A 17,957-nucleotide genomic window follows, 5' to 3' on the forward strand; every position below is an offset into this window, starting at 1 on the left:
TTAATTACTTTCTCGGATTGCAGGTTAAACAACTTGCAGATGGTATCTTTCTGAGTCAAACCAAGTATGCTCAGAACATGGTGGAAAAGTTTGGACTTCGAGATTCAAAAGGAGTCAGAACTCCTTTGGGACAACAAGAAAAGTTGTCGAAAGATGATGATGGAAAAACAGTTGATCAGAAACTCTATAGAAGCATAATTGGAAGTCTTCTCTACCTGACTGCAAGTCGTCCAGACATCTCCTTCAGTGTTGGTGTATGTGCAAGATTTCAATCTACTCCTAAGGAATCACATCTTAAGGCAGCAAAGAGAATTCTCAGATATGTCAAAGGAACGACAGAACTAGGATTGTGGTATTCCAACAGGTCCGGTCTTGATCTCATCGGATTCACAGATTCAGATTGGGCTGGCTGTTGTGATGACAGGAAGAGCACAACAGGTGGATGCTTTTATATTGGAGATAACATTGTTAGCTGGAGTTCGAAGAAGCAAAATTCCATTGCCTTATCCACTGCCGAAGCTGAATATATAGCTGCTGGAAGTTGCTGTGCTCAGTTGTTGTGGATTCGACAAATGCTACATGATTATGGTATTGCTCAAGACTCATTCACCCTGTTTTGTGACAATACTAGCGCCATCAATATTTCCAAGAATCCCGTTCAACATGGAAGAACAAAGCACATCGACATACGGTACCATTTCATTCGAGACTTGGTGGAAAATGGAGTATGTGATTTAAAGCACATTGGAACAAATGATCAAAAGGCTGATATTCTCACAAAGGCTCTAGATGCTGATCGATTCGAAAAGCTACGAAGGGATTTGGGTATGTGCTCAAGTCCTCCTTGATGATGCATGCTTAAATAAATAAATAAACATCTCCATTTTGTTTGGGAGAAAATTGGAGATTAAAAATAGCCTTCTGAAAATATCAAAAAGAAGAAGGATCATTTTGTGAAAAGAGAATATCTGAATCAAGGATATTTTCGGTATTTTGAGAAGGGTTTTAATTTAAAACCCAAAAAGGGATGATTTGACGGTTCTGCGTCGCTGCTCTGGCTGTCATCACAGCCTTATGGGAAGTGGTGTTTCAGAGGACATTGAATACATAACTCGAACAGGTCACTCGTCTTCCTCATTTCGCATGATTTCATATTTCGCTGAGTACAGTGGTGAGAGTTATCCTTACTCTTCTTCCTACAATTTTCTCTCGGAGAGAACAATGGTGCGAACTCGCTTTGGAAAGGAAACAGGGTCTGGAAGTACAGTTGCTCGAGGACGTGGTTGTGGAAGAAACAGAGGTCGTGGGCGCCGTGGTGGACGAATCAGTTCTTCTCCACCTCCCAGCGAACCAGTTAGGATCACATTGCTGATGCTGAGGAACTTGTGCAGAAAACCCTTGATGAAACTCAAGATGATATTCCTGGAGATCAAGCGACTGATCATGCTGAAAAAGAGGACGATGGGAAGGAACAAGAGGTTGGTGAAGCTGATCCCAGAAATGTTGAGGAAGACACCATGATACATTCCGAGGGAGCCACTGAATCTGAACAACAGAGGATCGAAAAGGGTACTTCTCCCTTTCATCCTGAGGAACCAGCGGTTACTCATGAAGGTGCAACTGCTGAACTCTCTTTGTCTCTTTCTGATGAAAGTCTCAACACAATCATTGATAGAACTGTTGACAAACTTTTTTCTGAATGAATGGAGCGTGAAAATGCTGTGGTGATGCCTGCACCGGTTGAACCAGCAACCAAGTCTGACGACTCGGACAATGCCCCTCTTGCCACTCTGAGAAAACGCCACTCTGGAAAACAAAAGAAGAAAAGGAAGATTTCTGATGACCTCTCTGGTCCTTCAAAGAAAAGAAAGAAGGTAGTGATTGCCAAGATGAAACTGAAGCAAAAGAAGTCAAAATCTCGAAAAAGGAAAGCTACACTTCCCCCAGTCTCGGCTGAACAAGCAATGGACGTTACACATTTCGACGATGGAGCAGAGTTGTTCGAATACGATATCTTAGCCAATCGGAAATTTGTTCCTGAGGCTCGGTTTACCGATCCCCTACACAAAGATGTTGGCTTCCTCGCTTTCTTGAGGATGAAAGGATTGCGACGTTGGGCAGTTTCTCTCAAATCCTATTGCCCGAAGCTTGTCCGAGAGTTCTATGCCAATCTCACACGAGACGTACTGGAAGAGGAAAGTCCTTGGTTCCACAGGGCATATGTACGGGGAAAGATGATTGAACTCAGTCCTCAAGTGATCAACAAGTTACTACATCTTCCGTCTGATAATCCTGAAGTGTTTCCGTCTGCATTGATCAAAGAATCCAGAAGAGAAGTGGCACTTCGACTATCTGCATGGAAATCAGATGACTTTGGACGAGCTGGCCTGGCTGCAACTGAACTGACTATGAAATATCAGTGTCTGTTTCGATTCTGTGCAATGAATGTTTTTCCCACCAGTAATGGGACTAACATTGGATATGAGATGGGTAAGTTACTTCTCTGCATTGACAAACTTTGTGCTGACATCAATTTCGGCTTTGTTGTAATCTCCAGAATGATGAAGTATGCCCGTGGCAAATCATTTGACAAAACGAACCTCCCATATCCGGCCCTCATTACACTGTTACTGAAGCAGAATGGGATCCTTCCTGATCCCACTGAAGATTCAATTCAAACAACATTTTTCAAGCCTAGGTCGAACTTGCACAAGCTTTTCAACGATTTTAAGGAACCTCTCCCAGCCGATCCGTCCGGCCAGCTCTTGGAAGCCCGAAGGTTACTTCTTGAAGTTTTGCAGGAACAAGCTTCTATTCACTCCACCTTAGCTGAACATAGGAAGAAAATCATTCGTGCTCTGCATCTTCATCCTCGGTTTGCCTCCGGTCCGGATGAGGAGGAGGAAATCCCTGACTTCCTATAAGCATCCCAGCCTTTTTTGGCATCTGTCCACGCATGGGGGAGAGATGCAGGAGAGAGGGGGGATTGCTGCTGCATTATTGGAAGGAATGGGATCATCGGATCATCAAGAAAGGGGGAGCTCTGTTTGAACTGTGTTTGTTGCATCTCTGTGTCATGATTTCTTCACTGCCTGTTGCTGTTTTAGACTCTTGATTGCTGAACTTGGACTTTGCTGCATTGGACTTTAATTTCTGTAAAGGCTGCATGTAGCCTCCTTTGGATTGATGGCATGTAACCTAACCTTAACTTGCTTTTATTTTGGGTTAATTTACATGTGTGGGAGATTATCTCCTGCATTGTGTGTGTGGTCACATATGCCAAAAAGGGGGAGATTGTTAAGATAATCTCAATACCTCTACATCTATTTTTGGCATAGTGACAAAAACACTTTTTGCTTCTGTGGTCGTTGGCTTTCAAAAACAGCAACTCTGGACCTGCTGGTTAAGTCCAATCATGCAGCCCTTGTGTCCCCTCTCGTTGGTGGCTGCTCAAAGACAAATTGGACATTTCGAATTTGTCTTCTTGTGATCAGAACTGATTTGATACAACATCATTCCTTGGTTAGATCAAAGGGAATTTAATGCATGTCATTTTATGGCTGCTGTGGTAGTATGTTTCATAGTATTAGAGTTTTGGGAAGTGGAGAGTGTGATCTTAGAGAGATTGGGTAGTAAGATAATTATTGTGCTTATCCTCTCAACAACTTCTCTTCCACCTCCATGCATTAAGTAAGTGATTTACATTGTATTTCTGTTGGAGAAGCTTGGAAATCAAAGGAAGACTGGAGTTCTGATCAGGGGAGCATTCGAACTCTGTGCAGCCCAGCTATGACGGTTGTTAGTACGCGTTTGTAACAACTGAAGCCTTGAAGGGAATTTTCTAGGTAATTAATTTGTAGCGTGGGTTGGTAGAGGTTTGAGTGTTTTGTTATTAATCAGCACTGATTAATGAACACCTCCTGGATTGGTATCCCCCGGATGTAGGATGGTTTATATCCGAACCGGGTAAACAAATAGCATCTCATTTATTGCTTTGAAATACTTTCATTTACTTCATCGACAAGTGGGTGTCATAACTGTGATATAACTACGCTTCGGGAGGTTGGCCCATTTGGATATGTGTACGAGGATTTATTGGAATTACACTCATTTCCATCCCAACAATGGTCTCTTATATTTCTTCTTTCCCGCTTGCTCTATTTTTTAATTGTCTTCTTTCGATTTTCGATTTGTAATTATTTACTAAATTGTTTTCTTAAAAAAAGAGATGCACATAACTTATTTTTCGACCAGCCAACTCCTTTTACTTCTACGTAATCACCCTCTTTCTACGACCAGGACATGTGGAAGGATCAGAGTTTGAACGCAAACCAACATTCTGTCTTTGAGTGATTTGACCATTGTAAGAAAATGTACTTTTTGTACATCCAGAAAAAGGCTAATTCTCATTTTAAAAGGCTTTTTTATTGGACTTTGTTACGATGTTTTTAAGTAACATGTACCCGCGATACAAATAGTCAAGTTACAACATATCTTTCGTAATGAAAAAGGGTTAGCTTGGCAACAACTCACAAGTTTTTGTGACAGATTTTAATCTACCTGAAGTAAATTTACTCATATAGTACTTGTTACGATGAGCACCCTTAACATAAAATGTCGTTTGTTACCACTTTTCATGCATAAAAACATTTGCTATGGACTAATCAATGTATATTTTTCTACAAATTACAACTTTTCACTCATAACTCCACGAAACATATATCCATTTTTAACATATACATTTTCACAGTTGTAATATTTTTCATGATTAAATTTTTTCTGACCTCTAATAAAGACACAAAGCATTACGATAAGAAGAAAATACTAATTTCGCCAGTGGCAACAGGTTCATCATACACCATAACAATCTGGACTACAATTTACCAACACTGATAAGCGAGGAAAAAGGCCTGCATATCAATTTCTAGTACTTCAAAATAACTTCATACTTCCCATCAATCCTTAAAAGTATTAAGATAAGGCATACGAATAGTTGATCGAAGAAAATAGATATTATTAAGTACCTCCTCAGCTATTGCTGTAACTGACTTTCACCCTATCTTGTGCGAAAAACTCTTCTTCTACACATTCTCAGTATTTTTCTTTGATTGGATTTTTACAGAATTTAGAATTTTCATGGACCTTTCTCAGTATTTTTCTTTGATTGAATCTGTACAGAATTTAGAATTTTCATGGACCTACATACTTAGTGACATTTCATAATTGCAACCTAGTACTCATTGTTGATATACCTTAACCTTTTAATCCTTCATAATCCCCAACAGTTGTTGCTTCTCGCATTGTTGCCAAGAGCAATTGTTCATCCAGCTTGGCAACACTTTTAATTTATATCATAATGAGGAAAAGGAGAAAAACCAATCAACGGGATGAAAGGATCTGTTGGAGCCACAAATGTTTTAAAGAAAATTGATGAACAACATCACATCTGGATATATATATATATATTGATAAAGAATAGCAAAAATCATATAAGGCACAGACTTTCATAACACCCCCAGCTTCTCTAGGTACTCATTGTTGTAACATTAATTTGTAATTTTCAAAGTAATTAATATGATAATTACCTTAAGTTGAAGGAACTTTCAATAATAATAAACCAAAAAAGTAACGCCTTGTAGATCAAGAGTCCTATGAATTTATATGGAAAGTCTCTTAGTTATACATATTGATGTACTCTGTACTTCATTGGCGTAGAATAAAGAATTTATCATCAAAGCATAGTCCAGCAGCAAATGATATTTTCTTCTGCAATTCCCTTCTACTATATTTTCTACCCAAAAAATTTGGTATCAAAGCTGTAAAACAATGTCAAGTTCTACTGTACTCACTGTGTTTAAATATTCCCTGAGTGAGGTTCAAATCTTTGAAGGCGATTATTACAATTATTGAAGTAGTGACATGCAAGATTTCTTCATTTCACATGATCTTTGGGATATTGTAGCAGATGGATTCGAAGAACTACCTGCAAAAGGTGTCTTTGCAGCCTGTACTAACGCTCAGCAAAAACAATACAAAGAAAATAAGAAAAAGGATCGCACTGCACTTCGCTATATCTATATCAAGCAAGGAGTGGGTAAGACAATTTATCAATAGATTTTCAATAAAAAGAAGGCAAAAGATGCCTGGGATGTATTGAAGGAGGAGTGTCATGGCAATGATAAAGTTATCACTATTTGCCTTCAATCTCTATTGTGGGACTTCGACAACTTGGCGATGAAAGAGAATAAAAATGTGACTAAATGTTTTATAAGAGCTGTTGACCTTGTCAATCACATTGATAGCATGAGAGACAGCATCCAAAGCAAGAAGGTAATCACGAAGATTCTCGGAAGTTTACCTCCAAAAATTCAACCATTGTGTTGCTGCCATAAAGGAGACGTGCCAAAAAATAGCAAAAATAATGCAATCAATATCAAAGTAAAGGACATAAGCCGGTAGAATGCTAAAATTAAAGTTCCAACATACAATGAAAAGAATTATTCATTATTAATTCAAGGACATGCAAAAGAGCATGAATATCTACATGCAAATATACTTTTTGAAATTCTAAAATTAATATTTTTAGCAGAATATGATAAAAGATATATCCAATGGATGGTATTTAATTTTGAATTAATTTCAAAAGTTTTAAAACCAATTATTTGGTTAATTGAATGTCGGAAAGCCATAGACGCGTGGCACCCACCCAGACTAGATAATGCACCACAAGTACACGGGCACGAGTGTTGTCTCTGGCTGAAACGTCGAAGTCGGGGTTGTTATAAAATTTTGGTCTATTATCATTTTTGAGATCAATATTGTATCCATACACTAAGTAGTCCTAAAAACCAAGCCCTAGTTCAAAGTTTATTACGATTTTGTTAATGAAATCTCGTTTTCGGTCTTTAAAATTCATAACAGGAGTTGTGCGGTAGGGCTTGAACTTAGGTTTGGTGAATAAATGGATTAATAGTGTATTTGGTTGTGGGGCTTAAAAAAATGATAAATATTTTTTCTCGAATTCGAAGCCTAAGGAATAAAGTTTTGTTGGCCCAAATTGCATACTTGCATGCATGCATGAAATCACGCTATTCAAAGTTCAAAAATTCAAAAACTAATGTTTATGTCTGAAATGAATTTCAATGCCGGAAGTTATTAGCCATTAAACTTCCATGGTTACCAAAGTTAATGGCAGGAGGTTCCCAATGGTTTCCATCAGGTAATTAAGCCCCTGAGGGTGAAGGTGCCTATAAAAGGCCTTTTCTTCACACCTTCCTTAGACCATACATCAGACTTTTTTATTTCTCTCTCTACAAAATTCTCCTCTCCATAAACATTTTATGAAAGAGTTCTCGGGCTATTTCTACCAACTCTCATTTCTTCTAGCCTTCCCGGTACAATTCTTTTTCCTTCATTTTTGTTCGTTGGTGCTGTAAAACATTGGGGTGTATCCTTATTCAAAATGATCATTTTATCTTTGAAAACATTAAGTCATGAACCAGAAGTACTACCCAGACATATTCGTTTTGTGGAGAGAGTTTTTCTCCATAAATCGACGCAGATTATCAAATATTTCAATTATTGTTTTGGTTATTCTTTCAATATAATATATTCTAACAATTTCGTCATGTGTTTAATACATCAAGATGATTATATTGAATGCATATGGGAGTCTCAAATGAGGAGGACATGGGTAGGTACCCTCCAAATGGAGGCCAACATAGGTAAACAGATTTGGTGTGTGTTGTTTATTGTTTATGTACAAATTTTTCAATACTCGACATCATCCAATTACTCATAGGTCACCTATGTGAACATTAGCATACATGTATGTTTTATATCTTACTGCTATATTGATTATTGTTGGGATTTAGGGTTTGTTGTTGATTTACGTTATTTTTAATATAAAAAATTAATATCCATTAGGAAATCACTCCCAATTAAAAGAATGAAAATTCCTCTAATATCCACTCACTCGATACAAAGATTGTATCCCACATCCCAAAAGAAAATAATTTATCTACTATATTTTTTTAAAAGATAGTACATATATATACATAGTTATATATTATATATAATATATATTTATATCTACTGAGGCAATTGCAGCAAGTTCACCTTGCTGCTGATGCTTAAGCTCTTCCACGAGGCTCACATCCAAATAATTTTAACGTCCACTTTCATTTATTTCCTGGGCAAAGCTCACATATATATATATCTTAGGTACAGCACAACTCAACCAATTTCTGACTCAAAATACTGAAAAATATTCAGGCTTATAAAATCATGAAAAAAGATAATAATTACAAGAATTGCTTAGGAATGTTAGCATGTTTAAGCACGAATGCAATTCAAAATTTTAAGAGAACTTCATGAAAGCCAATATCAAAACATGTAAGAAGTCCATGTTATCAAACTTACTCACTACTTTTATTCACCTTAAAACAAATTCAATAAAAGTGAATCGACGAAATGCTTATAAAATGTATAGTAAGACATAACGTATGAGAATATGACGATGGTAGCTAGGAAGGATCTTAACGAAATATAGCACGATCTTTGAAATATTTAACTTCGAAAATTTGATCGAAGGTGGATTAAACATCCTCGCGCCATCTAAGCATAGTTCACTAGGGGGCTACTTTTAATTTGGTTTTTTATTATATCCTTTGACAATCACACTTTTGGTTTTTTGTTTTCCTTTCTCTTTCTTCAATTAACTTTTAAAATTTTTCTTTGATTTCTAATCAAACTAGAACTTGCTTTCCTTTTAAAAACTATCTTTCACATTATATCTTTACAATTAAAATTTACAAAAAAAAAATTCGGATATCACAACTACTTCAACTAATTTGAAATTTAAACTTGGTTTTCAAAGTACGTCTATTATATTTTGGATTGCCTTCTCTTTATCACCACGTAGAGCTTGGAGGTCCCTTTTTGCATTCATTTTTCATCATACTCATTCTTTAAGAATATCAATTGAAATAATGGGGATACTCATTTATTTGATCACTCAAATCATTACTTGAATTGAAAATTGTCCTAATTTAATCACTCTTTTGGGTGTTCTTTGTACATTGTAGTATTATTATCCATCCTATTTTATATTGAACCAATATTCATAATATGTTATATGTAGTGCAATGATTTTTTTGTGGTTTAGACACAACTTATCTCTACAATATTTTTTGGCAATACTTCAATTTTATCCTTTTTTGTATGGTTGAAAAGATTTACATCACACTTCAATATCTTTATATCATTTACTATATAAACTATTTAATAAATTTACACAACCATCAAGCAATTTAGTATCATACTAATGTTTATACGAGTTTATAAGTTCTCCTTCACTTCAATACTTTTTGTATAACATTGAACAATAAATTATATATGTTAAAAATATAATTACAATCAGATCACAGTTATTATATATGCAAAATAATAAAATATTTATTTTATTGCATAGTTTATTGAGAAATATTTTATAGATGTATATGTTAGTTTAATTAATTATTTATTTAATCATATTTAATCCATATATGTATATATATATCAATTTGATTATTTTGGATTATTTTATCTATTTAATAATTAAGTCCATTTCATTAAAAATATAGGTGTAAGAAAGGGTGACGATTTTTCTGTTTAATTATAAATAATCTCACATAGTTACTGAATCTACTGTCAGAAACTTCCGCTAACATATTTATCAGAGTCCTTCTACAGCTAAGAAGCTGTCTTGCTTTGAATCCTGTTCATATTGAATTCTTGATCAAGATCCCGAATCTTATTATAATTATTTATTATTTTTTTTAAGAAAAAGTGAGTTTCGATTTCAAAATTCTCTAGAAATTTATTCTGCAAAATATTTTAATTATCATATTGGTTCTTGATTGTGAATAAAAATTCAATCATTATTATTAAATGCAATTACCATTATGGTGTGCGAATAAGAATTCAATTATTATTGTTAAATGCAATTACCTTCGTGTATGCATTTAATTGAGAAGTGGATCAAATTCTTGCTACATATACTTTATTCATTCATTTATTATTATTATTATTATTATTATTACTATTATTCAAATAAAAAATAAATATATAAATAAATAAGTAAATAAACTCTGTTTTATTCCTATCCACTTTTTTCTACTCGAGACATTTAGCTCATTAAATTAATTGTGTTGAACATACATTATTGTTGCTGTAAATCCTCCTAGTTTGCAGTATAGGTAATTGAGCCGTGCAGAATTAGTATTATTATTTTACAGATGTATTATTAATCTGATTTTAGTATGTGTATATTTATTTATGTGAACTTCAGATTATATATTTATGATGTTTGTGATTTATTTTAAATTTTAATTAATTGGGGAAGTCGCAACATCCTTGATTAATTGAAATTTATTTATGATTTATTTGAAATCACGTCAGTAGACATCGATTGTAATTATCATGTACAGTGTGATGAGATCTACCCACATGAATCTTGTTATATTTATATGATTAATTAGAATAAAATATCAAATTGTATTTGGAGTTAAGAAAAGAAACACAATTTATAGTTTTATTGTTATGTTTTGTTTGAATTTAGTTGAGTAAAACTTTAGCCCACAGACAAGTCTTATGTCTTTAGATTCATGTCTTAACATGTTTACATTGGTAGAACATGTAATTTATTTGTCTCGTTTGTTGATGACCATGTATATTTAATTTTGCAGCATTTAATCCTATGAATTTCTCTTATATTAAGTGTGATATTCCCGAATTGACTGGTGATAATTACAAAATCTGGAATGAGAGGATTCTCTTTCATCTTGGTTGGATGGACATTGATTATGCTATTCGGAAAGACGAGCCGTTGGGTATTACTGAAACCAGCAAGCCAGATGATGTGGATCTTCATGAGCGATGGGAGACATCTAACTGTCTTTTTCCATGATGCTCATACTGACCAAGATATCTGCTGGTATCCGTGCATCTGTCGATCAGCATAATAATGTCAGAGAGCTTTTGCAGGCTATTAACGAACAATTCGTGTCTGATAAGGGTCTTGCCAGCATGTTGATCATTCAGTTCTCTACCATGAGATTCACGAGTGTGAGGGGTGTGTGCGAGCACATAATGCGCATGTGGGACATTGCGGCACAGCTGAGAAGCTTAAAGGTGACCATGTGTGAGTCATTTCTTGTCCATTATATTTTTTGTACTTTACCTCATCAATACGGTCAATTTAAGATATCCTACAACATACATAAAGATAAATGGCCCATCAATGAATTGATGACCATGTGTATTCAAGAGGAGGAGAGACTGATGATGGAGGAATGTGAGAAAGTGAATCTGACGGTTCATGGCTAGAAGAGAAAGCATGATGCAAATGAAATGGAACCTGTGCCAGCCGAGCGGGTTATAAAGAAGGAGTCTATGTGTATTTTTTTGTAAAAAGAAAGGACACATGAAGAAAGACTGCATTAAGTTCAAAACCTAGCTCGAAAAGAAAGGTATCACTTCTGCATTTGTCTGTAATGTATCTAATATGGTTAATATTTATTATAACACATGGTGGATTGATTATGGTTCTACATCCATGTTTCCAATACCTTGCAGGGTATGAAAAGCCAAAGGAAACCAATGGGAAGTGAACAGTGCATCTATTCTGGTAGTCGGATGCGTTCACCTATGGAAGCCATTGGGACATGCAGTTTAGTGCTTAATACTGGTTTTGTTTCGACGTTGTAAAACACTTTTTATGTTCCTTGTTTTTCCAAAAATTTAATTTTTGTATCGTGACTATCATGTTTGGGTTTTTTGATTCACTTTATGGATTCTAGTTTTGTTTTGGGTTTTAAATCTAGAACCGTTGATTGTGGTGAAATAAATGATGGTCTTTATTCCATTAAATTGCAAAATGACACTACTTTTAATTCACTACATATCACAACTGGTTTAAAGCGATGTGTTATGAATGAGAACTCATATATGTTATGGCATCATTGATTGAGACATATCTCAATTGACAAAATTAAGAGATTAGTGAATCGAGAGATACTTAGTACCCTGGATTGCACTGATTTCGGGACTTGTGTGAATTGCATTAAAGGCAAGAAAACTAACAAGTCCATAAAGGATGCACAAAGGAGTTCAAATATCTTGGAAATTCTTTATACACACATTTGTTGTCCAGACATGGATACAAGTGGTCTGAGATACTTCATCACCTTTGTTGATGATTATTCACGGTACATGTATCTCTACTTACTTCATTCTAAAGATGAAGCTTTAGAAGCTTTTAAAATTTTCAAGGTTGAAGTAGAGAAACAATGTCGAAAGCAAATCAAAATCGTCAGATCTAATAGAGGTGGTGAGTACTACGGAAGATACACAGAAAATGGATAAGCTTCCGGTTTATTTGCGAGGTTTCTTCAAGAGAATGGGATTGTTGCCCAATACACTATGTCTGGTTCTCTGGACCAGAATGGTGTTTCAGAATAAAAAAACCAAACATTAATGGACATGATAAGGAGTATGAGGAGTAATCTGAAGCTTCCTCAATTATTGTGGACGGAAGCACTGAAGAAGGGTGCGTATATATTGAACCGGGTACCAACCAAGGTTCTCTCAAAAACACCTTTTGAATTATTCAAGGATTGAAAACCGAGTTTGCAACATAAACATGTTTGGGGATGCCAGTCTGAGGTGAGAATTTATAACCCACAAGAAAAGAAGCTAGATTCGAGGACTATTAGCAGGTATTTCGTTGGATATGCCAAAAAGTCCAAAGGATATAGATTCTATTGTCCATCTCATAGCACTAGAATTGTGGAATCGAAAAATGCTAAATTTCTCGAGAATGACTTGAATAGTGGAAGTGATCATTTTCAACATACTCATTCTGAAAGAGATCACTATAAATATCAACCTACTGAATCGAGTGATAGATTGAGTGTCTTCTACACTTCTCAAGTTCCAACGCGTGTTAGACGATCAGCTAATAAAGTTCTAGAAACTGCTGAAAATGATCATGAAGATCAAATTGTTAATGAAGAACATCAAGAAAATGTTGAACAACATGATGATAAATCAGTTGATCAACAAGTTCTTCATGATAATGATGAGACAACATTGAGAAGATCTACACGAGTCAGAAAACCAGTTATTTCAAGTGACTTTCTGGTGTATCTTCAAGAATCGGATTACAATATAGAAACCGCAAATGATCCTAAAACATTTCACAAGACATGAATTCTAAAGAATCCAATTTATGGCACGATGCTATGAAAGACAAAATGGACTCTATGGCATCAAACAAAATATTAGATCTTGTCAAGTTTCCTGATGGTTTAAAAGCCATCGGATGCAGATGGGTTTTCAAAACCAAAAGAGACTCTAATGGCAACATCGAAAGACATAAAACAAGACTTGTCGCCAAAGGATTCACTCAAAGGGAAGTAATCGATTACACCGAGACATTTTCTCTAGTATCTAAGAAAGATTCCCTACGTTTGATCATGACATTAGTAACTCAGTTTGATTTTAAGTTACATCAAATGGACGTGAAAACGGCATTCCTAAATGGTGATCTAGATGAAAAGGTTTATATGAAAAAATTTGAAGGATTTACCTGTAGTGGTGGATAAAATTTAGTCTGTAAGCTTAATAAATCCATATATAGATTGAAGTAAGCCTCCCACCAATGGTATGTGAAATTTCATGATGTTATCTCTTCATTCAGCTTTGAAGAAAACTTCATGGATCACTGTATATACCAAAAGGTTAGTGGGAGTCGTATTTGTTTCCTTGTGTTGTACGTGAATGATATTTTGCTTGCGACTAATGATAAAGGGATGTTATATAAGGTAAAACAATTTCTCTCAAAGAACTTTAATATGAAAGATATGGGATAGGCATGTCAGTGGCATTAAGATCCATAGAGATAGAAATCGAGGCATTTTGGGTTCGTCTCAAGAAGCTTATATCAAGAAAGTTCTTGAAAGATTTAATATGAAAGATTTTTCACCGAGTGTAGCTCCCATTGTGAAGAGTGACAAACTCGATTTGAGTCAGTGTCCGAAAAATGACTTTGAAAGGGAACACATGAGAGATATCCCTTATGCTTCAACAGTCGGAAGTGTTATGTATGCTCATGTTTGCACCGGGCCTGACATAGCATATGTTGTTGGAGTATTGGGGAGATATCAGAGTAATCCGGGTGTTGACCACTGGAAAGCTGCAAAGAAAATGATTAGGTACCTTCAAGGCACGAAGGATTTTATGCTCATGTATAGACATATTGATGTCTTTGATGTGATTGGCTACTCTGATTCGGACTACGCTGGCTGCATTGACACTCTGAAATCCACATCGGATTTATGTTCATGTTGGTTGGTGAAGCTATCTCTTGAAGAAGTGCGAAGTAGTCTATCACTGCTACTTCTACTACGGATGCTGAGTTTGTTTCATGTTTTGAGGCTAGCTCTCATGGTGTATGGTTGAAGAGTTTCATATCTGAGCTTATTTTTAGACAGATCAAGTTGTAATGTGACAACTCTGTTGCGGTGTTTATGGATAAAAAAAATAAGAGTGGGAGTCGAAGTAAGCACATCAACATCAAGTACTTAGCCTTAAGAGAACGTGTCAAGGAAAATAAAATGGTCATTGAACACGTTAGTACAAAGTTGATGGTTGTTGATCCCTTGACTAAAGGCATGCCACTAAAGAATTTCAGGGATCACGTAGCACGTATGGGACTTAGTTCTACAATGTAATTTATTTGCACACATTGTTATTTGAGACTCTTATTCATTTTAGTGTTTTCTCGCGTTATTGTGCACATATTTGTTTATTACTGAGAAAACTTGGTTAAGTTGAACCCGGAATAAATATAGGATTTATTCATTGTGTTGTGAATTTAGTTTGAGATGCTTGACATATCATGATACATGGAATGTAACATTCGTTTCTAGAAGACCTGTCGTCATGGTTCGTATGTAAAGTTTCTCGTTATATTTGTGATGGTTTGAGTGGGCCAAGTGGGAAAATATTAGTTTAATTAATTAATTACTTAATCATATTTAATCTATATATATATATATATCAATTTGATTATTTTGGATTATTTTGCAATATCTTCCTAGGGTTCCAACCTACTGATTACTTGAAGAAGAAGATCTGAAGCACAATTTTAATTTTAGCAATGGTTGGAGGTTTGTTTAATTATTGTATTCGCTTAGGCTAACATATTTGATTTAAGAATTATTTCTAACACTATATACATATGCACATGCATTATCGTATAGAATTATTTAAAAGTATACAATTTGATCTTCAATTCGATAAAATTATATGAAGTTTGTATAGTGCAAACTATTGTGCATTATAGTTTTCGTCACCCTACAAACTATAGATACAAGAATTAAATTGTTTTCTACTGCTTGTAGTCTTCTAGTTTGAGGATGTTGCATGCATATCTACGTATATCTGTTGCCAAAATTGCTTATATGCAAAAATTCCCATGATCATGCTATTCTTTTCTTGTGCATAGATGTATTTTGGATCTGGTTTGATGTTTTGACTTGTTTCGAATTTAGTAATTTGAAGATTAATATGAGAATTCAATGTGAGGTAATGTGATGTTTTTATTGGAGTTGTTGCATATATTTCTACAGAAAATGTGGAATGGTTAAAAACACTTAAGGAAGGTTCATTAAGAAAATACAAATGAAAATAGAACTAAACATAGCCCTTATTTTTTTATAATTATGTAATCAACCTAAAACCATGCCTTTATAATTTGGATCTGACTAGTTGCAATTCAAAACCGATTATGAGATGCTTTCTAAATTTCTATGAACATGTGTAACAGGACTTCAGTCTAAATAACATTTATTGCTACATTTTAATAAAATCTATGTTTAGAAAAAATTTAGAAAATAAAATGTAGATGTTACTTCTAATGTTTTTTAAGGAAAAAAAAAATCCAAAATGTAATCATGTAGCGAAAAACATATACACACAAACAAGGACAAACAATTTATTGATGTCAACGGTTTTCATTACAGATACAAAACACATTATTCAGAAATCAAACGTAAAATAAAATTTTATTCTTGATATTTTATCACAACCAAGCACGGCCACATCAATCCCAGCACCAGCATAAACACATTTACTGACCACCTTTATAGTTCTTGTCGGTGGCGATGTTGTTGCCGCTGCCATTGCCACCCTGCCCCGTCGATTTATTATATGGCACCATGGTGCTGGAACCAACCCCAAATGGGCAATCCATGCTCACATTCGCAGCTGGTGGAGCAAGAGGCACTCCTGCAACCATGTTGCTCATATTCTTTCCAAAGTTTGTCACAGCTTCTTTCAGCAATTGGAGTTGTTCGTATCCGAGTCCCTCCAAACCTGCGCCTACAAGGGGTATCATACTCTCCCTTTTTAGCATCTCTAGCTCTTCTTTCTTTGCTTTCTCCGCAGCTATTCCGGCCTCAGCACGAGCCAAATCATCAACTCCATTTTGTTGCATGGCCACCAAGTGTTGACCCTCTCTCTGCTGATTACCTACACCAATATTTTCTGGGGAGAGGAACTTGTCGGACACTAAGTTTATACCTGGATGCCCAAATGAATGGGCCCTGTCTCCGGGCGAGAAGACTACGACGCCAGCCTCTGCACCTGTAAGGGTACAAAGCTCACTCGCTTTCTTGAAAACCCCTTCTCGGCGCTTGGAGAAAGTAACTTGACGGTTGCTCTCCTTTTCTATCTTTTGCAAGGGTAACTTGCGGCGGCCAGGCTTTCGCTCCGAAGATTCGGATTGATCTCCGGAACTGTTCATGTTATCAAGGATTGAAATAAGCTACGCTTGTAAGCACTTAGACAAGAAAAGAAGAAACAAAAGAAGGATGCATTGATTTATTGATGTTTGTTTTTTCATGCACCGATGTCAATATTTATACTAGTCCACTCATTCTTGATTACTTTTATTTGTAGGAAAATTGGATTGATTGATTATATCCACTTTTGGTTTGTACGAATTTGAACATATTGATAAAAATCATATTACTAATTATTGTTAATTAATTTTGGATATTGATGTTTTCCTAATTATTGTCACAAAATCTTGGAGTTATAAGTTATACATGATAGTGTGGTTTTTCATATTGTACTATTCAATTTATTTCATGTTAATAAAAAAAAAAAAAAAAATACATAAGATATAATATTATTTTTTCACTTAAAATATACAAGCAACAATTGCTCAGTTTAAAAATTATAATATATATATATATATCAATATGTATATCCAAAACAAAAATAGGGAATACATATGAAAGGACTTCAATAACAATTTTATAATTTATTTGTTTTTTACCAAAAATATTTGTAGGGCACGCTTAATTGCGTTTGATGATTCATGTTGCTTCGAGATTTAAACTTTTAAAGTGAAAAATAGTTGTGCATGAAAGGAAAATTTTTAATACTTTAAAAAATGATTACACAAATATGGACTTTCCAAAATGATGTTTTCTTTTACAATTTTGTTAAATATTACGTTTTTTTCTCTTTTATCTAAATAGTAGCATAGAGAATTAGATTTAAACAGGACAATTAACTGTTTGAGTAATAAAATAAAATAAAAAATATTCATTATTGTTTTCATTAATTTTTATTTTATATAGTACCCTCAGACCATTCCATCCAAGGCTAAAATCTCATTCAAACAATGAATGAAGTACTTACGTTAATACTAATAATATTAAGACAAAAATTTTAGTAAACCAATACTATTTTATGCTTTTATATTTAACCACAACTTCTCTAGCTTTTTCGATTTTGATGCTTGATATTAATCATGTATCTATAGATATCCGTATTATATGGACTGTATATGTATACATATATTGTTTTTTTTTTTTGGATTTGTTTTTTTCAATGACTATATA

The 17,957-nt window shown here is 34.7% G+C and overlaps 2 protein-coding genes across 2 annotated transcripts; one reads left to right on the forward strand and one right to left on the reverse strand.

The window, feature by feature from the left end:
- Positions 1-1,703: 1,703 nt before the first annotated feature.
- LOC127254369 (uncharacterized) lies at positions 1,704-2,924 on the forward strand. The gene has a single exon (XM_051279460.1). The coding sequence runs from the start codon at positions 1,704-1,706 to the stop codon at positions 2,922-2,924; it is 1,221 nt and encodes a 406-aa protein (XP_051135417.1).
- A 13,250-nt stretch (positions 2,925-16,174) lies between these two features.
- Positions 16,175-16,849, reverse strand: LOC127254370 (agamous-like MADS-box protein AGL61). Its single transcript, XM_051279462.1, has one exon. It carries the CDS (start codon positions 16,847-16,849, stop codon positions 16,175-16,177), a length of 675 nt encoding a protein of 224 aa, XP_051135419.1.
- Positions 16,850-17,957: the final 1,108 nt, after the last annotated feature.

The sequence above is a fragment of the Andrographis paniculata genome, unplaced genomic scaffold (assembly GCF_009805555.1).
Source record: "Andrographis paniculata isolate CXL003 unplaced genomic scaffold, ASM980555v1 Contig52END, whole genome shotgun sequence".
Classification (NCBI taxonomy): Eukaryota; Viridiplantae; Streptophyta; class Magnoliopsida; order Lamiales; family Acanthaceae; genus Andrographis; species Andrographis paniculata.